Source organism: Oryzias latipes, chromosome 12, assembly GCF_002234675.1.
Source record: "Oryzias latipes chromosome 12, ASM223467v1".
Taxonomy (NCBI): Eukaryota; Metazoa; Chordata; class Actinopteri; order Beloniformes; family Adrianichthyidae; genus Oryzias; species Oryzias latipes.
Window position 1 is genome coordinate 22,960,475 of NC_019870.2, and position 26,938 is coordinate 22,987,412.

The following is a 26,938-nucleotide window of genomic DNA, read 5'->3' on the forward strand; positions in this document are numbered from 1 at the left end:
GATTCACATCGTACGACTACTTTCAGAAAAAAAAAAATTCATGACGATTGGAATGATTTAGTGAACAAAATTTGCATAAAATTGTCTAAAAGGTGTGTCATCACATGCAGAATGATTAGATATTTTGTTTTCTACATCATTTTTATTGTTTTCTTTTTGGCCCACTGAGCAAAACATGCACTGGAAATAAATCATCTTTGAAGTGTTTCTGCTGTCTGACTTGTCCATGCTCCTTATTTTGTTAATAAAGGGCCAAAAGATAATTGATTTTGTGTGAACTGGACACACTGTTTGTGGGCAGTGGAGCGAGAAAAGGGGAGGATGTGGAGGCGCAGAGGTTATGAGGTCAGGCCTCATCAGTCAACGCAACTGTATTTTCCGTGTTTACTTATCTTAGGATGTTCTTATTCTCCACAGAGTTTTATTTATTTATTTTCCTAGCTGATGTACCATTCCAAGGTACACTCCTACAGTGACAATCACGCATGCACATCCTCAGTAAATTCTGCATGTATCGAAGCGTGCTCTTTCTCAAGCCCTCTTCCTGCATCACGCACATAGTTTCCGTTTTGCTGCCACCCCTCTCCCACATTTCATCCCATCTCTTTGGCCCCCAGGGTCTTGAGCTTTCTCTGCAGTTTTCTTGCACAAGTTCTTCCTCCCGGTCCTGAATATCTGCTCTTTCTAGAAATCTCACTATCTTTTCTTCAATGTGTGCATCTAGTGATTAGTCCCTTTCAACCTCTTCTCTTTCTTCATATGAGGTTTTTTTCTTCAGATTCAGAAACTTATATTTGGATTTTATTTCAAACAGATTGACACTTAATCACTTTTCAAAAAAGTGAAATAACCATCCATCCATGGATGATTTTATATATTTTTGTTATTTAGTTTAATGTAAAGAGAATTTGTTTGCAAATGTGTGTCTGTATATTAGTTTTTTTTAAACAACTGTCTTGTTTTTTTTCGTTTTTTTTGCAAAAAACATATTTTCTTCATCAATTGCTGTTTCTAACTATTTTCTAACAGTGTTTGACAAAGTAGAGTAAAAAATGAAGCCTATCCAGACTATTGATAGGCAAAGGTAGGGTACACCTTCAGACTCTAGAGACATAGAAAGACAAACAACTACACATCTGACAATTTACAGTCACCAAATCATAATTTGTGGTAAACGATACAATTTATAATTGATACTGGTTCATTTTGAACGATCTGATTCCCTGAGTTGAAATTGATCCAGCAAATCTCAAGCCAGAAATTCAACCAGTGTAACTAGGAGATAAATATCTGGGCAGGTGATGTTTTCCAGATTCCTTGTATTTCTTGCAAGGTAATCAAGTGTACCATAATTTTCGGACTATAAAGCGCACCTAATTATAAGTCACACCCATTAGATTGAGGATAAAACATTTTGTACAAACAGAAGCCGCACCTGTCTATAAGACGCATGTGCCGACATTGAAAAATGTGTTGTGGAAGGAGGATGTGTATGTGCTGAAACTGCTGCTCCTGCTCCTTCTTCTTACACACGCAGTACGCTGACACACACACATACTCATTGTACAACACCTATATAGTTAGTTCATTAGTTACATAGTTAGTAGTTAGTTGTTACTGTTATTTGTTAATAAATAGTGTGTTGTAATTATTACTTGTACCGGTATTCACTTACGACGCAGCCGCCAGGGGGGATTTGGTGTTTTTTTTGGCGGGGGGGGGGGGGGGGGGGGCAACACCGCAACTGCTGCTGCGGTGAACAAAAATCCCACACCGTCACAGCTCTATTCCAAACAGTGCGTGTGATGCGACAGTAACACGGCAGCAATATGGTAGTAACAGCACTAACAGGGCCGGTTAAAAGAAACATACTGGTAAAAGTCACTGTGAGCAGCAGTAACTTATAGCATATGGCACGCGCCTCCTGTGCACCAAAAACAGTGAAACCATGGAAGTCTTCCTCCTCAGTGTCAGATTGGAATAGCGTCAGATATTCTTCGACACACACTCTCTCTGTCTCTCCTTTCGTTGTCGCTGTCAGTGTCACTCTCATCTTGAGGCAAATTCACTCCTGAGCTTGCACTGTCCTCTCCGTCACGCAGCAGACCCGCTTTTCCAAACTCGTTGGTGATAGTGGATTTTTTCACACTGCTTTCAACGATTGCTTTTAACTTGAAAGCTGTGTCATATGCATTTCTACGTCATATGCATTTCTATGTCATATGAATTTCTTCTTGCATTTTCCATGATGAGGGTCTGTTCTCGCTATTCATTCACAAAGCAGGAATTTACATTAAACTTGTGTCTTCCTTGACACATTTACCGTATTCCCCCTGTCTCACTCTTACCCTTTCTGCTCGAGCGCCATTAGAAAAAATGCATTAAAAAAAAAAGAAAATAATGCATGAATTAGCCGCATCATTGAATAAACCGCAGGGTTGAAAGCGTATGACAAACGTAGCGGCTTCTAATTCGGTAATTACGGTAAATTAAATATGTGTGCAAACAAAAAAGTTAATAAGGGTTAATGGCAAATCCATTCACATTTTAGTTTCATGAAGTTCAGCCCAGTCGATGATGTTTCCAAATCCAAATAATCCAAACTGAACTTTTTTAGAACATTCTACCACACTGTATAGTCACATGTCTTTGCAAAATTCAAAGTGTCCACACATTCCGCCAAAATGATGGTTTGATTAATTCTTGCTGCCATCACATGTGTGTCGTCAGTTGTGATGGCACTTGGCTGTTTTCACATTATAGTAAAATAAACCTACGCACCGTATTCAAATGTCATTTTCCAGTATTGTTATGTTAAATTTATTTCATTTTGAAACTATTTTTTAAGGATATTAGTCTTTTTAATTAACAACCTTCCTTAGACAGATGAATCTGGTTGGGTCATAGGAATATAAACCGAGTAGGACGATTAATTGTTACACACCTACCAATTAACCTATAGAGCATGTTTCTGGAGTGTGGGAGAAAGCCAAAGTGTCCAAAGAAAACCTAGAGAACATAAAAACTCCACACAGAAAGGACTCAGTCAGGATTCAAACCTTCTCACTGTGAGGCAAATGCTAACCACTACCCCACTGTGCATCCTAAACCAAAATTCGCAATTGACACATTTAGAAGACAGCCTTGAAAATTTTTGGGACTTCATAATTTGAGTTAGGTGGTCAGTCAGCTTCTGCCTAAAAACTAGCCATCAAAGGACAAGGACGGACTTGTTTTTTGGATTTGGAGTAGCATACTTCAAAAGCAAACTCCACTGAACACACATCACATCAGTCTTGACTGGATGACTTCTAAATCATAACAAAAACTAACTGGTTGATTTACTTCTCTATAAATATCTTCCAAAAACTAACTTCACATTGTATGCAGGCATCTAAACAGTTTTACAGGATAACTGGTGCATCACCTTCACAGCTTCACAGTATGCAACATTTTATGCGCCATTGCAGCGAAGTGATAGTTGTGGGAAATTGGTAATCATGTTAGTCTAGCTCACTGTAGCCTTTTAAGATGAACTTATCTATATATTCCGGCAAGCTGCACAAATAGTTTTTTTTTTTAATTTCTTTATCCCAATAATTTTAGTTTCCTTTTAGAATGTTTTCTTTTCCTCTAAATTTTATTATCTTCTAAAAATGTACAGATTTAAAATTCATTGAGGGAGCATCTTTGCCTGTGAAATACTTTTCATGTGTTTAGCTATTTAAAGCAGTTGACCCACTGATTTCTAAATGGTTTCACCCCAGCTCACCTGCCATGACTATAAAAAAACTGAAGTTTGTGTTATTTTGGTCATTTTAAGCCTGTGTTAAAGGGCTTAAACATCACAACCACTGACGACATTGACGGCAACTTTCAAACTCTGTTTTAAATCAACATAATTTTCAAACATATGTCATGACTTGCTAGACTAGACAGACCCAGACGCTGGAACCCAGAAGGAAGACATAGGTAAGTTATGAGGTAAGTAATGGAGTTTATTATCACCGGTGTGGTTTGGAGTTGTGGTGGAGTTTGATGTTGGATGATGGGTTGCGGTGAGGCTGAAGGTTCTGCAATGGCTCATGACGTGGCTGGAGGTTCGGCACAGGCTTGTGACATGGTTTGTTGACTCCGTGATGTAATACTGCTCGGGTAGTCTGGAGATTCAGGCGTCCACTCGTGGTTAGGTAATCCTGACGACAAGGCAGAAGGTAAATAAGATGAGAGCAAAAACACATGAACTAGAATTACTAGATGACCCGACTATGCACCATCTGAGGCAACGAACTGGCGATGAATACTGGTTCTGGATCTCCTTATGTAGGTCTGGAGGCATGATGAGTTGAGTGGACTCACCTGAGTCGAATCAGGAACCAAGCAGAGAGGGGAGGGGGAGGAGAGCTGCCAGAGGCACCATGACAATATAACTGGAGCTACAATAAGACAGGAGCTGATTGGGTTTTTATTTCACCCTGACATTAAAAAAAAAAAGTTGAATTACCACTGAAAGCCTGATCTGGAGCACTGTGATTTATTGCATCACCTTCACTGGTTCCATTTTCGTAGAATTTTTGAAGTGCATTGCTGTTGGGGAATGAATGTAAACCACAGCAGCTGTCTTATTCCTCTTACCTGCAGTTGTTAGACGAAACCCACTGACGTGTTTTTCCAGTGATATGTTTTGTTGTTTAGGCTCAGTCACCTGCTTTCAAGTGTGTTTTGGCAATGAGAAACACAGATTAGGATTTGTATTGTGATTTGCATCTCTGAGCTCAACCACACAGGAAGTTTTGAAGGATCAAAGCTTCCTGACTGCTTGAACTGAAAGAGAGCTGTAGGCTATAACATGTCTGACCATCATTTTTTATCTGAAACTGAAATGTAAAGAAACAATTACTCAGTGGAATGGTCTTGATTTGAAAACTAATCTTTTTTCTCATGTTGGAATAGATGTACCACATTTTCCACACATCTACACGATAGCCACCTTAGGGTATTCACAATAGCGGAAGCTCTAAACCTTGTTAGTAACACGAAAAAAATAGACTGATATCACTAAAACACGTTACTGTGATTACACTATCTCCGAACATTAGTAGTAACATTTAGTTATTAACATTTAAAAAAACAGACTGAAATTTTGACAGTGCGCTGTGTATATCTCAAAATCGCTTCGACACTGGTAAAAACAACCAGAACTAATCCATATATGAAATGATCCAGATTATAAAGGAGCATTTTCATTTTTTGAGAAATAAAGGCTTTTTGGTTGCACCTTATAGCGCGGAAAATACGGTAAATAGCTGGCTAGCTGTTTTTTCAACACTCATTCAGTGACTATGCTTTGGAAAAGAAAAATCACATTTTCAAAGAGAGCAGAAGAGCAAGTAATCTCCTTCTTCTGACGGCTTCTCTGCATGCCGCAGTGGTGATTATCACTCCACACCTCCTCTTTGATCAGCTGCTATTATCAGTTGCTGCTCATGACATAAGCTTCTGACCAACACACAGGCAGTGGCCGTGTTGGCTGCCATTTTTCTGTATATGTTACATTTCTTTTCTCAGCGGCAGCCTTGTTTGTCAATTCTTAGAGCCTTTTGTGTATTGTTGGCACACTAACTATTCACAGAAGGCCACATCTTTGCTGGGAAGATGTAACAGCCAGCCCTTGTGGCAGAGACTGTCACTCATCTCCAAGGCCAGTTAGGGTTGGCTTTAGTAGACTTTTATCAAATTCAAATCTGTTCAAGTGACTGGCTTAATCTAAGCTGTAAAGTAAGTTAAGGATAAGAATCTACTACTTAATGGAATTAAAATTAACCCCAAAGCCTCTCGGATTAACGTTTGGCTCACCTATCTGTCATCATTCCGCTGACAGCTGATGCCATTGTCTTTGTAAGTCTTTAGAGTTTCTGCAGCATGGATCACTGCAAATGTTGCTATGATATTTATCTCATACATTGTGTTACAGTTGCTTTTTTAAAATATGTCTTATTTAATAGAATTCAGATTTATATGTAAAAGGAGTTTCTTTTGTTTCATGAAAAGTTTTATGTATAGTAGTTGGATAACATCATGTTAATCCTTCAACATCAGAGCTTTAGCTCCAGTGTTTACGTTCTTACGACTACCAGAGCTCTTCAACCATTTACGCTATTAACGTCATTTCAGCAGGTTCCGAAGCGAGAAAAAGCTACTTTGCGCTGTTATGCAACATTTAACGCTAGGAATGTGTTGCATATATCGCTGCAAAGCCAACGTGAAAAGCCGCCTTTCTCCATGTCGGAATTAGATTCACGGTGATCGCTTCAGTCAAAGAGTTACGACATGTCAAAGAGCGTGTGTCATTTAGGGGTTGCCAGCGTCATCTCCGCTGTTAAAGGGTTAAACTTTTCCTTTTATTAAAATCACTTTATATCTGGGTCCAAAAACATTATAGAACAGTAAAAAGAACAGTACACAATATTTTCCGGCTTCTACAATAAGCAACATTTGCCCGGCTTTGTCTCCCGCTGCTCTCTTTGCAAGTCGGCCTGGACTGAAAGATGGTATAACACCTCTGGGCTAAAGAGAACAATTAGGCCATATCAGCAGATCAGAGTGTTGGCAGTCGGTTCACAGTTAGCAATAGTGCCAGTAATCTGTGGCTTAGCTGGCATCTGGCCACTGCAAGCCGCTGCTCCGTGGCCTGTTCAGACACTTAAGAGTCACTGAGGGCGCTGGCATGCCTCAGGAGCTGGCGCTTTTCATCTACAGTCGAGCAGCGAAATGAGATGGGAGGAACATAAATCCTACATGAGACAGAAAAGAGTAAAAAGGAGGTGGGAGGGGAAGAATTAAGTCTGTAATGAGGGCAGTTGTTTCAGCAGGCAAAAAGAATCGGGTTATATCAACACAGTGTATCGAATAATGGCTGTTAGTGGCCCACCTACGGTGAATTTATGGGTGGCCTGTTTTGGTTCCACCCCCCTTGTATTTTACATGAAACTCTTTGTGTGTGACACTCTTTCCTTGTTTCTTTTTATCCTACAAGTTCGTTCACGAATGCCAGCAGATAGGGGCCTGAACATGAAGCATGAAGAAGGTACTTTTGACTGGAGCTGTCACAAAAACGTGTCTGATCATATTTCGCCTTGACAAGAGCTGCTGTTCACTGCGTGGCTTTGTGCACCTCCGTTAATCTACACCTATTGCATGGAGGATTTGGAGCAATGAATGAGGGTAAACACCTGTAAAGTAGACTGCTTTCTTTCTTCTGTGTCCACAAGTAATGAGATGCTTATGGATTACACAATGAATGTAAGGGAGGTGTGTGAACTTCTCTCTGTATGAGGAGTTTGGGTGCTGCTGCAGCAGACAGCGGTCAAAGGACTGTCAGTTTGAGAAATTTGGGAGGATTTGTAAAAACAAAACTAACAGATAGTGAAAGTGCTGGCTGTAGAAAATTGTTTTGACACCTGAAGGGCTTAAAGTGTTAAAGAATGTGTGAACATTTAAACTTAAATTATTTAAAGACTTTTTTTGTTTTTTGCATCAGATACTTTGTATTCTATTTTTTATGGCATGAAATATTTGTTAAATTGCATCTGTAATATCTGTTTTTTGCATCGCAGACACAAGCTGAACCTTAAACATCTCTCAGGTTTACGAGCCCTCTGATTTTTGAACACATTTAAAGAGCCACTTCAATGAAAAATGTGTTTTGGTGTTTTTAACATGTGCTTTTAGCATTTTCCTTAAGATGGAGGACATATAGTACAAAGAAAATAAGCTTAAAATTTTGCTTTGACGTTTTTTTTCTAATGAAATCGGTGTGAATCAGAAGGAGATGAAAATATGTTGCTTGAAAAAAATTGTTACTGGGCGGGGCAAAAGCTTCTCGCTCTGCTCCATTCTGATATTTCCATTTGTAGACAAATAGATCCATTTCTGTCTTTGTTTTCCTTTTCTGAGCTGGCATTTGGTTCTAAACTGTATGGCTGGATAGCTCCAGTGTTGCTGCTTGACTAATTTTGGGTTGGGAGTGTGAGGGGCTGTAAGCTAGTGGGAGAGAGTGTAAGCAGACAGCTCAGTTATGGGAAATGGGAAGGTTTTCTGAAAAATAAATTCAAAGACTTAGTAGAATTGATCTTCACTCAAAATATTAATTATTGATTCACTAAAACCTAAGATTTAACTCCATTCCATTTAAGTTCTTGATATAAAATATATATGTTTAATTTTTGTTTAAATTTAAGTGAAAACTGTTTTTTACATGTGAAGATTTGTTTTAGCATTATCATCTTTATCAAAAAACTTTCTTCAGGTAGACAGGATTGCAGGTGAAATTTCCCACAGCTTCAGCCCACACCTTTTCAGTGAAATGTATTCTTTGGAGTCGTTAATGATTGTGTGTGACTGTGCAGTGCATGTGCTTTGCAGGGCTTGTGATGAGGTGGAAGCTGTTTCACTGAAAAAACTGGATCTATATGAAACTTTCAGTTTGAGGAAATGAGCTAAACCGCTCATTTGTGCAACAAGCACAAATTCTGAGTTTTTAATGCTGCTTAAAATCATTGGAAAATGTTCTATGTATCCACATAGGTTTGCTAAAATTATAGTGAGGTGCTTGTGAATGCACTATCTCTTAATAATATTTTGTTCATTTTGAGTGCAAGACCATAGGTAATTGCAGTTCTCTGGCATTTATTTTCTTTAAAATTGCCATGACTGTTGTCAAATATCAAGAAAATGTCCTGTTTTTCTAAAACTGCAGCTCAAGTACCTAAGCCCAAAGAAGGTTCTTTTATGTAATCTGTTGTAATGTTTTCAGCAAACCTTGTCCTTCAGCAATTTCCAATTGCACGTATCTTCTTCATCTCTTCTGAAAGACAACAAACACACCAGTATTTAAGTTTTTTTTGTCAACTAAAGGGACCAAACATGTATAAAGTGTGAAATGTTCTTTACAGCATGCTGACTCTGCACAGTTTTGTGTTGGAAAGCCAAAGCTGATGAATAAACTTCTTGCTGTTAATTCACACAAAAGTGCACATACACACTCATGCTTTATGCAAGATTGAAACATCAGCCTGCTGTTGTCATGGTGACACAGAGGTAAAAATTGAAAAATGAAGCTGTTCTACCAACTCATAGGTTATTTTGAGCTTATGGAATCTCTTTACACAGCATGTTGAATCTCTTGGGCACATCTCTTTTTTTATACTTATATATGTATATATAAATATATTATTCCTGTGTCTTTTCTGCCCTCTTTTCTCGTCATCCTGTATATGCACCTGGAGAAATGCTAATGATTTTTGTTTCATCCTGACTGCGCTCTGCCGCTCCCTGTGCTTCCAAAAGTAACTGATTTGACACTCACAAAAACTGTCCTTAAATAGCAAAAAATTAAACTAACCTCAGAATTAAACCAATGATAGGGGAATAAACTACAATTGTGGCTCTGTTATTGTTGACAGGTTGCTGTTTCATCTGCTTCTTTGTCTCTGGAGAATTGCATCTACCTAATATGCTCTTAGGTATGCACTTATAAATAAATATAGACCCACATATATGGATGTATGCAAACATACACACACACATGCATTAATAATTTATGTATCTATTTGCATTTTTTGTTTAGTTTTTTATTTTATTTTAATTTTTTTGGCGTGCTCATACTTCAAGTTATCATCTGCCCTTGCTTGTACCAACAAGACAGCTGAGACAACACTGTCTCTGCACAAACCTACGTTGAGCTCCTCTGTAAATGTGTGTGGTGTGTGGGTGTGTGTGTGTGTGTGTGTGTGTGGCGATTTAATGAAAATAGCAAAGTCTTAGAGAATGAGGGATTGGACGAAGCTTGGTATTAACCTAAATCTGTATGCATCCTTTTTTTTGGCTCTAACTCTCACAAAACGCTAAGCCCTGCAGTTTCTACCCATTGAAATCAATTCCATCATGGCTATGATCATTGTTAAAAGGTTTAATGATAGAATGGCCACCGGATGTAAAGTCTGAGATTTTATGTGAGTTAACAGGCTGAAGGTAAAAAAAATTCTATCTTTTGATTCCAGTTTGTCCATTTGTTGAGGGGATAGTGATGCACTTTCCATTTATAATGCATCACTCCTTGCAGGTGGCGAAGACAACATCAACTCATGGGCTTGTGTGCTTTATAATCTTAATGAGTCTCTCAGTGAAAGAGGCTGTTCTCAAATGCCGTAAGCTTTCATCAGTTCCATATGTGCATCAGATGTCAAACAACAGCTTTACTCTTAGATTGTTTCAGGAATATTGAGCTAAAACAGGCCAGTATTTTGCGGCAGTATTTCATTCATGAAGGGAAAAAAAAAAAAAACACACAAAAAATCCACCAAGATAATATTTAAGCAAAGCCAATGCTACAGTGATATTTATGGGAGTTTAAAGTCCTACTATGATCATCTTTTGATCTATTTTCAAACCGTTACCAGTGGTCTACACAATTATTATCTATACAATTTTTAGCCAAAGTCAAAAAAATTGTGTTGTTTTGAAGGACATAGTTTTCAAAGAGCGGCAGAAGTTCATTAGAAATTTAACACTGAGTAAGCCCACCCCCTTCCCAAAATGAATACACTATTCTGATAGCTTACAATCCCTCACATTACCAGTGCAACAAAAAGAGCGAAAGCAATATTGGCGCTATCCAGCCCTACAGCTCTGAACCAGCTCGAAAGAAGAAAAAAAAGACGTACATGGATTTATCTGTCTACCAGTGGATGCATCGGATTTGAGCAAACCAAGGAGCTTGTGGCTTCCCATAGCTTCTACATCAGATCTACAAGTTTTTTCAAACTGCATTTTTTCATCTGCTTCTGATTCACTATGATTTGCATAAATACTGAGAAATGCAATTTTTTTAAATTATTTTTATATGCCCTCCATCGTCAGAAAAATGCTACAACAACATGTTAAAAACATCAAAAACTGGATTTTCATCAGAGTGGGTTTTTTAAATTACAGTGTGGGAACTTTTTTTTTATTAAAGTTGCAAATCACATAATTACATTTCGTGATAAAAATTCTCTAATTAGGTAAAGGTTTAACCAAACCTGAAAAAAACATTTTTAAATAATAGTTGGCACAATAGTGGCATATTCTTGACCTTCGTTTATTTTCAGACCTAGTATGCATTTCACTAATAGAAAGTAACACAAATAAATGCTTTACAGAGCTGTGAACCATATCAATTCACAACTCTGCATGATACCAATTTGCTGCAGGCTAAATTCATATGTCAGCTGTTTTGATGTTTAACAAAATAGGTTTAAGAGAAAAAGAAACAACCTGATACATTTCACAGTACTGCCTATCTTAGCAGATTTCAACATTCCATTATTCTGGTACGAGGAACAGTTTGGTCAGATCAGATGGCAAAGTTGAGCACAAGTGTTAAAAGCTGTGTTTCTAATACACATGCGAAAACTTTATAGAAATTCTTGAATTTTAAAAAACACAATTTCCCAATGACACTGTTTCCATTAAATGATAATTATGTGAATAAACACAAACCAACTCACGTGATAAGTCATTCAGAAACAGATGAGAACAAGTATTGTTTTAAGTTGATTCTGTGTAAGGACAACAAGGGACATTTGGATGACATCACAACAGTGCCGTGTGCGTGGTGCGCAGTGAGACCATTGACAGTCTCTATACGTACGGTATATGTCAAAGAGCCAGACACAGAGAAGCATGTGAGAAGTCTGTTCAGTATAATTTAAAAATAAATGTTGTAACAAGTAAGCAGTTGGACCCTTTATCCTGTTTGATAACACAACAAGATAAATTCAGATTTCTGCCACAGCACTAGCACTCATCATCATCTATCAAAGGCCATGGAGCGGCAAGGTCCTTACACGAAGGAGTGGCTACGGATGAAGTAATTTGGGGAAATGGTTGTTGGTGATTATACAGAAAAGCTGTGGATCCTACAATTCCACATGACACACATAACTTTTAATGAGCTGTTTGACGCCATGGGACCTCTTGTGGCGGCCGCTGTGCAATGCTCAGGGCAGCCAGTTTACATTACGCCCCAAAAACCACCTCCTCCAAACGCAACTTTTTTTTCTATTAATGGCAGTTTTTTCTAAACTGTGGCGTTTCCATTAGGCAATTTTATATTCAATGGAAATGCAGCTTGACCTGCTAACAGAAATAGCAAATGAGACTGATCAGGTTAAGTTTGGCTTAATTAAGCTACAGAAGAAGTGCAGACTGGTGTTGTGGGATGATAGCACAGGTTGAGCCTTATGGCTAGATATGGCTAGAATTGGGCAGACTTGTACAGGGCATTCATATTGTCCGCACGTTGGCACGCTGCGACCGACAAGTCTAGAGAACACTTTTAAAACATGCAAGAGTAAGTAAGGGTGAAGTAGGTGAATTACTGGTGTGTCATACTCATACTGATTTTTTTTCCAACCCCCATCAAATCCTGTGGACTGTGCATGGGGTCCAGTAGTGCTCCTCACAGATTCCTTTATTACAGTCTGACTGTTAGAAATAAGGAATTAGATCATCAATTTGTGTAGCCATCCTACAGGAATCTGATGGGCACTCATGTATCTGGCGCACATATGTGCGGCATTCGCGCACAGTCAGTAAGGGTCCAGTACACGCACCTAGAATGCAGTATAAAGGTACTGTGCAACTTACAATAGCATTTCAAATACTTCGAGATATACTTGCCACATGTACGACAAGCATATGTTCCATTTTCGTCACGCCCTTTGAGGGGGCAGTTCAAGGGAAAAAGCCAAAAACCTGCAGTACCCTTCCTACTCAACACCGGTACTAATGCATGTGACTAAGGCTTTAAGTAACAACAAAGATAGATTCTTGCTCAAAGTTTTTCAGAGCAGTTCTTGCTGCAAGCTATGCTGCCTTGGACCTGCCAATTGACAGCTTAGCGGCGTTGTACCTATGAACTCTTCCTGGAACGTTCTATCACTAATCAAAATGTTTCTTTAGATAGAAAAGCATACACATTTTCATCCTTCTAAAAATGGCCATGTTCAGTTTTTTAAGGCTTAAGACAAATTAATATCATTTAAACAACAGAGGTCCAAGGGCCCTTTCTGCAATCACTTCCTACAACAATACCTACATGAGCTTTCATTGGCTCATTTGTAGTTATTTGTGTTTTTTTTTAATTCAGTAATTTAGTTGACATCTGTAGATAATAGGTCAATTGCTTCTTTAAATCTGAGTCAGCTTTTTGTAACATTGTTATTTGGGGCACTAGACATCTGCCACTCAATTCCTGGATGCTTGAGTAATTTGAATCCCTCCCCAGCTTCACAAAGTCTTGTGTCTACTCTCTCAAGATTGTGTATTTATTTATTACTTCTTGCAAAGTTTGTGCAAAAAAAAACAAGTTTATTGAAGCATTATTGAACATAAAGAAATGGAGATTAGGCTCTCATTTTAATTCAGTGCATATTCTGGTTATCAAACTTTCTATTCTTGCTTTTGTTGTTTTGCTTTTCCTGTTGTACCAATATAATAATTGTTTACTTTTTCGTCTCTTTTTATATCCGTAACTCTTAGTCTTTTTCTCTCTTTTATTAATCACCTGCAGTCTGGTTCTACCTCTGCAGAAAAAAAAACTGAAAGGCACACACAGATCTTCACAATTGTAAATCTTGTTCTGATGTTACATCGTCTGGAGAAACAGCATGTAACAAAGAAAAGATTGTCTTCGGGTCGTTGCTTTACCCCAAAAAAGCAAAAAGCCACTTCAGAAATAAATAAAAGAGGGAAAAAAAGGGACGTTTGCCGGAGCTCTCAGACTTTCTATTAGTCTGCCCCCCCCCCCCCCCCCCCCTCCAGGTGGGGCCTTGCTCAGCTAAGCTCCCCACCCCTGCTGAGACCTACAATAGCAGATTGGCAACCATAATACCACAGCTTGCTTTATCTGGCTGAATTAAAACCCAATTGGCAAAGGGTTATGGGAATTGCTGCCACACTAAGAGCTTTAAATTTATGTAATTTTTTTTTAGGAACCATGTGTGAGGGCGCATTTTAGGGAAGAAGGGAAATGTAATCAGATGGCTTGAAGCTGAATGGGTATGGTTCAGAAGATTAAACACTGATCTAATACATTTAAATTCAGGACTGTTGCTGGCTTTTTAGTTGAATGCTGCTTGTTTACTTTCCAAATGGTAAAGTGCGGGCATCTGTGTGCTTAACTCAACTGGCAGCTTTGGTGCTGCTTTGACTGAGGTGATACAAAGATCCATTTGTTCTGTGGTGCATCCATCAGGCATTTTATGGCAAAAGAACTACATGGAAATGAGAAATAACTATGCTGGAACACAATATTTCTGGGACACTTGTATAAAAAACAGCTGTCTCCCAGGAGTTTTATTTTTTTAATATTCTGCTTGGTGGGAACAGAGCAACCTGGTTACTTATGAAACTGCTAAAGACAAGCTACACTGCCATAAATTACATAACAAGTGTTTATCCCACCACACCAGAGAGCAAGAGAGCAAAGTTGTGATGTCAAAATCAGACCGGATATAGAAAGAGGGTATTTTCTGACAGCAGCTAGATTATGGTGAACCTAATCTGCTTCTATGTAAAAGACGTAATCCTCTAAAATCTAATTTCTCCTGATCACATTCTCTAAATACCTCTTGGTATTGATATGCATCAGTAAAAACCACATGAAAGTGAAAGTGCAGAGCCAGGGGTTGCCTCATTTTGATATGTGGGGAAGACAGCAGGGTCGGAGCACACAACAGAGTGGACACAGTCACCAATAGGAAATAAAAGGGTGGACAGGAGTGATGAAAGAGGGAGAGAGTTGTTATCTCCACACACCCAGCCCTCATGCCAAAGTGTCTGTGTTTCAGTGCATGTTTGCTCACGTTCCTGTCTGTCTCATATCTTCCGCGTTGACAGCTGATGGGAAGATAGCTCACAAAGTCAAGGTAAAGGCTGAGACCAAAGCCTAGGAGACAAAGAGAAAGCTCTTTACGCGTGACCTTAGCGGTATCTTTGCTTCTTACTACAGTCCTCGTGCAGGTTTCTCCTCTGCTGTGGTGCAAGGTCATGTTTTTAGTCTCCTGGGCTCGCTACCCCACTCATCAAGCACATGCATAATACAGTAGATATATTGTACATGCTGACCTGCTAAATTCCTGAGGGAAGCACTTTTGAAGTTTGAGGGACAGAATCTCAGAGCGAAGCAGTGCAACTCTCTAACCATTGCCTGCCTCCAGTTGGCTGTAGTGTTCGCTTTAGCTTGTTTTTCCAGGAAGAGTTCCTGGATTTGCAAGTGTTTTTACTGGATTTTCTGTTTTCCTGAGCAGGACTAAGATTTAACACCTGCTTTCACACTTTACCAGATGTGACAGATTCTTCCTGCCAAATACTGAGGTCAGGAAAAAACACTAATTAGCTCAGGTGTAAAAACCTTTTTAAAAAAATCAGATACAGTTATGAACAGCCTCTTTTTGTTCTTTCTCCTTTATATAATGATTTTCCACCAGAAAAACAAATAGAAAAAGAACCAAATTGCTTTTAAATGTAGCGCAATGCTTGTATTTGTTAACTCTGCTTTTACATTAAATGACATATCAGACACCAACAAGTATGCTGCTGACATAACTCATTTTGTTTTACCTTTTCTGTTCCAAACAGATTCAGGTCAGGTGTCCTCGTCACTGCTGGGCTCCCCCACGTCTCATCGAGGAATTCACCCATCTCTGCTTAGTCCAACCGCCATGGGGCCCTCAGGCTCGCTCCACTCTCCTATCAACAGCCTGAGTTCCCCAATGAATGGCCTGGCATCACCCTTCTCGGTTATTAGCTCCCCCATGGGCCCCCACTCTCTAAGCTCACCGGGCATGGGCTACGGTCCTAGCGTCAGTCCCCAGGTGAGGTTCGCACAATAATTACACTGATGATCATCTTGCATACACACGTTGCAGAAAAATACACAATGGGATCCAGTCAATCACGCACACAGACTCACACTTACTCCTAAGGGACATTTTAGAGTCACCAACCAGCCTGCAAATCATGTGTTTGGACTGTGGGAGGAAGCCAGAGTCCCCGGAGAAAACCCACACAAGCATGGGGAGAACGGGAAAACTCAATATAGAGAAGATCCAGCCGGGATTTGAACCAGTCTGTGAGGCAACAGCCACACCACAATGCAGCCTTATCTTACAAGGCAATGGCCAGTATTCCAAAAGACTAATTCTTCATTTTCTGCTTAGTAATGTACCATATTTTAGAGTATAATAGAGTATAAGGTTCACGTTTTTTTATTTTTTTCAAAAAAACAACGCGCCTTAAATATGGACTAATTCTAGCCGTGCTTATTGATGTCAAAGCAGTTTTGAAAGATACACGAGACTCTGTCTGATCTCAAAATCTCACAATTTTTCTCAAAACGTCTATCTGGTTTTTTAGGACTTCCAAACAAGTTTGAGTGGTTTTGTGAATACGACTAATGTGTAGCATGTCATGCTTTGTTTTTGTGTTTTTGTGTTGCAAACAAGGTTGGAAGTTAACTTAGTCAAACTAACATTTTTTATAGCCTTATTGGTCCATTTTTTTACACAACAAGGTTGTGGGTTACAGATACTGTTAATACACTAATGGTTTCTAACAGGGCTAATGTGTAGCAGTGTTGGACACTGTTTTTTTTAGGTGTTACTAACAAGGCGGGAAGTTAGCGTATCCGTGGTAACATTTGTTTTAGCTATATCAGTGTGTTTTTCTTACTTGTTGCAAAAAGGGTGGAAGTTGCAAGTACTGTGAACACTATAACGTGGCTAACGTATTAAGGTTAAAATGTGCCTAAGTGGACGAGCTTGTAGATTTGATGTGAGAACTTGTAAAATATGTGAAAACGTGTGCACCAAAAATCTGCATCTGTGTGTAAAAATCTTCTGCTGTGAACTGACAAATTCCCATTTGCATGTGTTCATTTTGAGTTGCAACGTCAAATCTGTCATTACAACTGCTCAAATGTGCTTCTGCGTGTGCTCGAATCTGCTGGCGCAAATCCCAAGTGCGCTACATCTGCGCTCTGACTTCTGACACATTCCTTGCGAGAAACTTTTGTAAACACTGATCAGTGTCCGATAATGGAACTAGGGGGGAGGGAGGGTTATAGGAGGGGGGGAGTCAACCAATCAGAGTACAGGACTCGGAGAACTTGGTAAAGTTAGAAAGAGCTTCACAGATTCGGCCATCCTGCTTCAGTTACTCTTCTGATAAACATTCAAATGTGTCAGCAAGTATCTCAATCCTTTTGTATTAACACAGAGAGTGAACTAAAAATGCATTTCAAAAGAAAAAAATATCGTTTTTGCCTGCTTTTTAATGGGAACTCGAGCTGTACATGCAGACACTGCAGCAGATCGACGGCTGCCAAGGGACCGTCTACAAAGTGCAGCCTCTGTGAAAACATCATTCTGTAAAAATCAATCTCTCAAAAATGAATAAATGTCTACAGTTATATGAGCTGTTAATGAAGACTTGTCAGCATATTCATGCTGCAATCAATATTTTGTGAGAAATTCCATCTTTAATATTTTTTTTCACATTTTATGAGATATGATTCATAATGAAGGTGCTCAATAGTTCTAAAGAAGCTAAAGCTAATGTAACCAAACTTTCTAATACAACAAAGGTTATGTCATCAATTCCCTTTGTTTATTTTTAAGAATTCTTTAACATTTAAATATGGATCATATTTGCTCAGAAATGCTTAATAAAGATACTGAAGCTAACAAAGTAATTTTTCTGACACAATCTTTGCTTCACATGCAAATGGGAATTTGTCAGTTCACAGCAGAAGAGTTTTACACACTGATGCAGATTTTTGGTGCACAAGTTTTCACATTCTATTTTACAAGTCTTCACATCAAATCTACAAACTCGTCAATTTAGACACATTCTTACCTTCATACTTACGTGTCTAACATGGCTAACTTGTAGCGTGTTACAAACAAGTTCTAGAGTTACCGTAAAAAGTTAAAAAAATCTGACTGACATGTGGCTTTATCTCTGACTCTTTTGTCTTGTTTAATGTGCCTTATAGTATGGTGCGCCCTATACGTGACCATGTTTTGCAATCCGGTGTGCCCTATAGTGCAGAAACTACAACAGTCTTTTTGCTGCTGTTGTGGATTAGAATGCAGTAATAACATTACACTTTTGTTATTCCTCTGTCCTTTCTTATGAGGTAATAACAGAGGAAAAATTGTATAAACGGTAAAGAAAAACAATGCAGTTTACCGTCCTTCATAACAATATTTCTGCCATGCAATGACTGTGATTCAATGAACATCTTTTTTTTTATCACCACTGGGTGAAAGCTGCTTACATTCAACATTAGCATATTGTTCTCATTTCTTTCTCTGCCAAGTCAACTGAAGCAAAAATCCCCGTAAAATGAGATTTGGGACAGTATTTATGGTATAGTCCTCAAATAGAAAATTCTGTTGGTTTTGACTGATACATTTTAAAGCTATGAACAGTTGCAATCTATACAATGCATTTTTCTGGAGAGCATTGAATTGTTTTTATTCTTAAACACATATGTATCTTTCTGCCTTATAGTACCTTCTTTCTGTCTTCACTTTATGCTCCCATCCTTGACGTATCTGACTTGTGCATATAGGGAATATTCTTCTGAGGTTTTTGCAGGTGTGGTCAGTTTTCCTAATGTTTCTTTTTATTAAATGTCAATAAGATTATGTCTATGTGAAGGTGCACATCTATGGAAAGATCTGCAGAAGTTTCTTTAGGTTACTTTTTGTTTTGACAGAAGACTTGATTCACTTAAGTTCAGAGGCTTCACTTTCTGCTCTGCTGTCACATCAGCTAATGCCTTAAAATAAATGTTTGTTTCTGGCAAAGAGATTAATGTTAAAAACAGTCTAAATTTAAGGTTTTAGTATTTTTTCTGTCACCACAGAAATGCCTCTTGTTTGGAGGTCATCACTGCGCCTTCATGTGAACAGTTGTTGCTACAGACCTGCACTTTAGTGCTGTTCAAAAAGCTGTGAGACATCCAACAGCGAACACTGTGATGCTTAAATCACTGATGATTCAACACAAATCCAAGCAAAAACCTAATTAAAGCTTAGTTGGAGAAGAAGTCTACAACAAACTCTGCCAGCGTGCCTCCTCCATTGAAAGTGAGACAGCGACACCCTGTCAGACCCAGCCGTCCTGCCACGGTGCCCTCTGTCGGGTTCGCTGTTCTTGCCCTAGGGATCCAAGCCCACTAAAAGCGTATTTTTTGTGATGTCACAAATTTGCTCGGCAGGCCACATGCTCTCTGCTCCGCTCCATTTTAATGCATCCACTTGCAAACAAATAGATTCATGTACGTCTTTGTGTTCCTTGTCTGTCTTAGCATCTGGTTTAAAACAGCACTTTTATTGCTATTGCTCGCCATTTTTGTTGCACCGCTAAAGTTAGCTAGGGGTTGTGAGGGGCTGTAAGCTAGTGGGAGAGAGTATAAACAAAGGCATGATGGGATATCAGCGCAGGCTTACTAAACGGTCCCACTCACAACTCAGAGGCAAATTTCTGATGAACTACTGCCACTCTGCTGAAACTATGTCGTATAAAACAACACAGGAATCAGCATTTCTGTTGCGCCGGTATGTAACTCTTTATATGCATATCGGTGAAAAGCTGCTTTAAAGTGTTCCTTATCAGCTTAAAACTGCTTTTCTATGCCGATCAGCTGATTCACGTTGATTGCGTAAGGAGTTACGATCAGAGCATAGTAGGCTTTGACAGAGGCATCTCCGGTGTTAAAGCTGGAAAAAAACATTAGCTCCTAGGGTTGCTGGTTAACCCTAGTGTTTTTGGACCAAAAAAAGAGTATTTTCAATTCGAAATGGGGAGGGGGGGGGACTTCCAGTTCATGTCAGGGCGCCATGTTGTTTACTGCAACCAGGTCCTCTTGGTAAATCTTTAATAGCAGAAACATGCAGCTGCTATTCAAATCAAACACCCAATGGTGTACTATGTACTCAAACAGCACTCTAATGTCTCAGAAGTGCTCAATACAGTGGCTTGTGTGATTTTAATACTACTGTGTGTGCACACATATAATTGTCCTAAGCTGGGCTCCAGCACGCATTGGTCTTCCTGTGACCCTACTGCTCAGACAATCAAGCTCTATTCAACTTGGATTCTATGGAGCTTCAGCTCTGTCACTCTTCATTCTAAATCTGAGGCATGCTTGTCACTCGCTTGCCTCACATCTTGCATTCTTCTCTTCTCTTTCCTAAGTTTCATTCTCTAAAGCTGTCTTCAATCTCAATTTTTGTCCTTTCTTGTTTTTATTTCTTGTCATTGTTTCTTTTTTTTTTCGTTCCCTCCATTTCTCTTGGAGTTCCATCAGAAATGCTGAGTTTCTGTGGAATAAAAACACACACTCTCACAATTAAGACATCAAAGCTTGCGTTGGCCCAGTTTCTGTCTGGAGTCATATCTGAAATTAAAATTATTTCCAGCACAAAGTGCCTTTGCTGGCCTTTTTGTGTTTATTGATAATTGTGTTGTAAGTAGACCGACAATGCAGCAGCATTTGGGGATGGGCTCTCCACGCTGTTGTTAAGCTTATCTGCACCTTCTTAACCAAAGTGTCCCTCATGTAATGGAGTTAAAAGAGGATTAGGGGAACTTTGAGAAAGCAGACGAAGTCTTTTATTCCTAGAAAGCGGTCGTCCTTCTCACCATCAGTCACTTTTGTTATTTTTCATTATTTGACCGTTCTCTCACTTCTGCTAGAGCTGCCTTTCATTTCCCACAGCTACTTTGTATGCAGGTTGGAGATGGTTGATTAGCCTGAATTCCCTCTACAGAGGGATCATTCAAATAAATAATGGATGTATTATGGCTGTCATGACAATGATCAAAAAATATGTTGTAGTTTTCTTAAAAGAAGACCTCAACAAAGAAAATGTAGTATGTTTTTTACAACAAATGGTTAGGTTAGGGTAATTTTAAAGTAGCAAGTAATTAAGATTATTATTATTATAAAAATCGTTTTCCTTTCATGGCATATCACACATCTCTATTTAAGAACGGCAGAAGTTTGCAAATATCCACTGAAATGATTGGAAGGTGAGGGTGGCAGCACCAGCAGGGCTCTGAGGTCAGACTGACACGGTTTGCTGTTGTTGCGGTTGTAGTTTCAGTTTCACAACAGTTACACCCTTTTTATGGATGCTTGTTAAGTAAGTGCCAGCTTAGGCTGGATTTAAAAGATGTGAAGGATTTCTGGAACTTCAGAACATTTGATAGAAAACCTATTCTTCAAAAAAGTTTTTTTTTAAACTTTCATTATACCTCATCTTTCAAGGATTGACTCTTAAACGAAACAAAAGTAAACTTTTCCATAAGCTTTCCTCCGATTTAAAATCTTTCCAATATCTATATAAATGGAGATTTTATTGATTGTTTCTTCTAAAAGTACAGCTTCACAATGATATTTAAAGCTTTTACATGTGTGAGTTCATGTGTATCATAGTTAGCTGCAGAATCTTTTAGAAAACTTATAATTTTCTCTTTCATTATCACTTTTTCAAATAAACATTTTGGAGCTGCATTTATTTTAAGAAATAAATAGGGGAAAAAACTTTTGAAGGACAAAACTGCCCTTAGCAAAAGGTAATCTCTTTAAGTATACTGCAAATATACACAAGTCTATACTAAAAGTGAAGCAGTATGCTTGAAGTTTGTTTTTATATACTATCTATTTAATGTAAACCTAAAATGTTCCAATTTATTCTGAAGAAGTTTTCAGTCAATAAACTTCGTACACTTCACATACATTATCTATTGTACACTTGCTATACTTATACTTAAGTATACCTAGTATAATACATTTCAGGTATACTGCTTATGGCTAAGGGTTTTTCACAATCCATGTACTTAATGTGTCATCATGGTCATACTTGTGTTCATGACAGGAGCAGATCAACCTTGTGACTTAAGATTTATATTAAATGCAAAACGTACTTAAAATGATAAATCTACAGAAAAAAATAACTTTTTCAGTTTTCCCATGCATCAAGATAGATGAAAATTTTTTTCTCACAGTCTTATAGGTTTTCACATGCGTGGCTAGCTGTTAATGCATCTGAAACTGAGAACAGAGCTTTTGTTACTTTTCCAGGGAGAGAAACTACAGTTTGGTGTGCCATCACAGTGCAGAGGTTAGAAATGGTGGCACTGCCCTGTGGTTGCGAGGCGTGGAAAGTTTTCTAAGACGCAAATTGAGTCAACTGATCCAGGTCACTTACTTTTCACACTTAGCTGGCTTGCTTTTTCTAGAGCACTTAACTGGAACCAGGTCACAATGTAGGCATCTCTGTATTTCACCGCCCAGCACTAAATGCATGACCCTGCCTATAGGAACTGCAGACACATCACACAGGGAGAGTCTTAAATTTGACATTTTAATAGGCACATGTGGCAGTGTGTCATCTATAAAAAATATACTTGCATATTGGATTCATTCATTCCCTCTTTTACTTGTTATTGTTATTGTCCTCAAGAAGACCTTGTTTGGCGGAACTGGTTTTGAAAAATGAGTTCACGTTAAAAGCACATTTTTTCTATAAAATAAAAAAATGTAATAATGAAAAACAGCTAAACTTAATCGCCCTTCACATAAAAGTTGTACCAGACATACCAACAAAAGCCAGGAACAGGATTATCAAAAGTTCAGTTCTTACAGGAATCCTGCATCCTTAAAAAACCAAACCACATGTAAGGAGAGTCCTTTATCGTCAGCCAGTTCCTACATCTCTTAGTAGCAGTTCTTCTTCCTCACTCCCTAAACCAAGCTTCCAGACACACTGACATGCTGTGGGTTTTTTTTATTCTTTTTTTTTTCTTTTTTCAGTGAGAAAGTATGTGAAATCTCACATCTTTTCCGACTGATTACCTCTTTGGTTTGGCACACATCAGTAAGGAATCTTCGTCTGGGGGTGACACATCGTCTAAAAACACATTAAAAATATTTTGACGAAAGGCTGAGAGGTGCTTCAAAACACCCACCTTGTCTTTTGTTTATAGACTTTGCTCTTATAAGACATGTTGTCTCTTGTTTAAGGAATATGAAGGTGAGCTTGCAGGACACATTTTTTTTTGGAATGTGGATGAGGAGCTTTGCCAGGCCACAATCCTTCACGTCATGATCAAAGATGTCAGTTCTTTTGAGTTCTTTGGTGCTAAACTTTGGGGACCATCTCTTGTTCGCAGACACAACAACTCTTCAAGCAGCTGGAAAAAATTATATGCAACAGTTGGAAAGCATTTCTCACTTGCAGTGACAATAGTAGGACTTGTCTGACTGTTGTCTTTTCCAGAAAAAAATACTTTTTTATTAAGAAAACACAGCAGACTCCAACTTCGCATTTTGTGGCTCTGCTTATACCCCTTTGGCTTCACACACTCTCCCATTTGAAACTTACAGAGGATACCAAACTAGCAAACAGGACTTCAGTGTCTTTGGGGTGATTTAGAAATACAAAGCTGTCGTGTTTCGAGAGTCAAATTAAGAAAAAAACAGTGATGTGAAAAAGGTGAAAATGTTTCACAAGAAGTGGAACATGCACTTTATAAGTTATAAATGAGCGGCGTCAGTGATGTCATGTTCCAGTCTTGAGTACGCCGTGTTCAGGCAAGAGTCGCTATGAGACCAAAACACTAAATACTCCAGAGGAAAATGAGGCAGACTGACTTGAACCCGTTCCCATAGCCGGAGGAATAAAAGCCCATTCTATAACTGCAGGCTTTGATGGACCTCGTCAAAGTCACTGCATGACGTGAGTGCTACATGGCCACACAAAGGAGCTGCACACAGATTCCCAGTGGAACCGTTAAAGCTCTCTAATGTCGCTGCTGTCTCTATGTTCCAATTAAAAACCGAATCACAGATTTTTTTTGCCCTTGAAACATATTCAGAAGGTTTTAAAAAGTCTGAAAACCATGAAAGGAGATGGACAAATGAAGAATTGTTGAGGTATAGTTGTTTTAGAATTACCTAATGTCAGCACAGGCAGTTTTCTTTTTTTATTTGCTTTTATTTGACTTGTCTGTATTTGTCTTAACATACCACATGCCATCCTTTGAAAGCTGACACTGCAGTATGTAGGTGGAATAATGCCAAGGCCTGTTGGTGAATAACTACTCAAAGATGAGCAATATAGTAAATGGCAGCTATTAGTGATAGAAACAGTAAAGTTAGGTTTAAGTTTCATGAAGCAGTCTGTTAATCCAGGCTGTAGACATTGTGATTTAAATGCTTCTGTGGCACACTTTTATTTTAAAGCTTTAAATAATCCCTTTAGGGCTTTAATTCCATCTGTTGGTGTGATCTTACTGTAAGACTGCAATCCGGTACCTTCTGTGGAAAGACGTGCACGCCGTGGCATATTACTGACTTTTGATGATTAAATGTCTTACTGTCCTTCTTTTGTTTCTTAGTTTTAAATGGATTGTTGGCTGTTTGTAAAGACAGTACATCTGTCAATAAAGTGGAAGTAAATGAGGGGTTATTACTTATGGCGACTGATGGCTAACCAATGATAGGTGCGATTAGCTTAGTTTCACACAATACATCTTGGGGCGCAGTCGCACTGGCAGGTTTTGACTCGCACCCGAGTTTGTTGATTCCGATTTTCAATTTATATGGTAAGTCAGAAAATTAACATGAGCCCAGAACCAATCATGCAAGATCAGCCCCCTAAATGTGATGGTAAACAATAAAAATAAGGAGAGATGTTAGGAATGAGAGTAAGATCCATTTTTTTCGTTTCAGAAGAATTTACATAAAATGAGTCCATAATCTTTGGGGATTAGGTTCTGGGCTGATGATGCACACATGCTTGGGAAGAACTTGGACCATATATGGATAAACCCCAGAGCCTTGAGACTGATGTTGTTTGGATGCCAGACAATTCGAAAGCATTGCTTTAGGTGGGGAACAGGGTGGAGAAGGGACAGCGAACCGCCTAGAATGCAGAGAGAGAAAACCATTCATGTGTTTTAAGGCAAAAATATGATTGTGACTGACTGAAAAGAAAGAGGCTGTTAAGATATTTGGCCATTTCAGTGCATATTCGCATTAAGCCACAAAGTGATGGCGTAATTGATAATGGCATATAGAGGGATGTTACAACACAGTGTATATGGGTTGAGGAAGATTAATAAGATTTTTCTTATTAAAATTGCGATAAAGCTTCATAAACTGGTGGTTTTGCAACTGAATGATTAAAAAAAGGATGACATGTCAACTTGCTTAAAGTTTTAGGTTGTTTATTTTCACAAATAAAAATAGCTCCAGAGTGAAAATGTCAACACACAAAATCGGAGATGGGAAAAAAATACATCACAAGTACCATATATAGAGATACAGTGTTCCCTCGCTACATGGCAGTCACTTTCTCACTGTTTCGTGGATTTTTTTCTTTTTTAATTTTGCATCCTTTCTTTTTTTTACAGCATAGTGTGTTCTGATTGGCAGTAGACCTTGTCAATCAGTCTCTTATATGTGCCGTGTCTCCTGTACAGATACATGTAGTTCTCCAAATCTACATCAATCTTTCATCGCGACCAGATCTTTGTATTCATTCTATAGTGCTGGACTTATTTTTTGATGAAAGTTTAAAGAACTTTGAGAGTTTAAGCAAGAGAAAAAAGTGTGAAAATGTAATGGAAAAATGAAACATATCCCCTGCGATAGACGAGGGACACTGTATACACATGGAATAAGAAAAGCGGGAGGCTAAAAGTCAAAGTCAAACTTTTTAAACTCTTTGACTTGGGGAGGCTCTTCAGATGAAAAACAAATGCTTAAAAGTTTTATAAACACTAAGTGAATCAACTCTCATAAAATATTTCTTCTTTGCATATAGTCATAAAAACAAGAGCGAATGGTTACGATCCAGAGTTGTTGTAAAAAGTTGCTTTGCCAGTATTTTTCAGTAAAGTGTCCACAGGAGCAGGGCTGTTTTCAGTAAAATCACACCAAGTCCTCATTCACAGGAACACACAGCCAAAATGGACTAGTCACACTTGTGTATGAGTGCTGCCTGTTTGTTCACAAGGGCAGACATACGCGGATATGTATATACGCATACCATGGAGGTGAGCATTATATTCATTCCCTAAATGCTAAATTCTCCTAAAACAAACACCTGCCCAGAAACAGCCGGGCTGAGGTGAGACAACAGCTGAAAGTCTCTCTATGTATTCCCACCTCGCCACTGCAAGGCTCACTGCTGTCATGCCATTGATATACTTAACATTCTTTTTCCTTTTTTTTCTGTGCAACAGAAGTTTGTGTCAAAATATATTCTCACACGCACAAGCACGCACACGCACACACAGAGTGCCGGCAGTGCTAGATTCATTTTATCTGTTGTGGCTCAGCATGAGGTGAGAGTTGTAAACCTCGGAGCTGTCTGGAATAATGTCTGCTTCTGCCAAACTATGTCCACAGTGAGGGACCAGAGAGGCTGTTTTACGAGAGTAGAGTGACAATAATCACAAAACTATCCTAACAGTGAGGTGTACTTAAGGAGGATTTTTATACTACCTCTGAAGGCTTTGTAAATAGATAATAAATAATTACATGTTCATTTTATAAGCCAGTAAAACACATGAAGTGGGGCCAAGTTGTAAATCTGTTAGTAAGGGGAATTTAGCTTCTTTTTATTTGTTGTTGTAATCTATTTTTAGATCACATTACTATTAAAACAAAAAATATGTTGTTACAGTAAAAAAAAATCCCTTTTGAGGGAAATTATTACAGAAATTATATACATTAAAAAGCAAGTAAGCAAATAATTAAAATTAGGAAATATTTGTTATTCATTTTAAACTGCTAAAAATATCCTTA

The 26,938-nt window shown here is 38.5% G+C and overlaps 1 protein-coding gene across 3 annotated transcripts in view; it reads left to right on the forward strand.

Moving 5' to 3' along the window:
- rxra (retinoid X receptor alpha) overlaps window positions 1–26,938 on the forward strand; it is a 124,385-nt gene that overhangs the window by 65,302 nt on the left and 32,145 nt on the right. For all 3 annotated transcript variants that reach the window (XM_011481988.3, XM_011481990.3, XM_020707820.2), the window contains one exon: window positions 15,685–15,920. In XM_011481988.3, coding sequence (XP_011480290.1) covers window positions 15,685–15,920 — 236 coding nt within the window. The remainder of the gene's footprint in view (window positions 1–15,684; window positions 15,921–26,938) is intronic.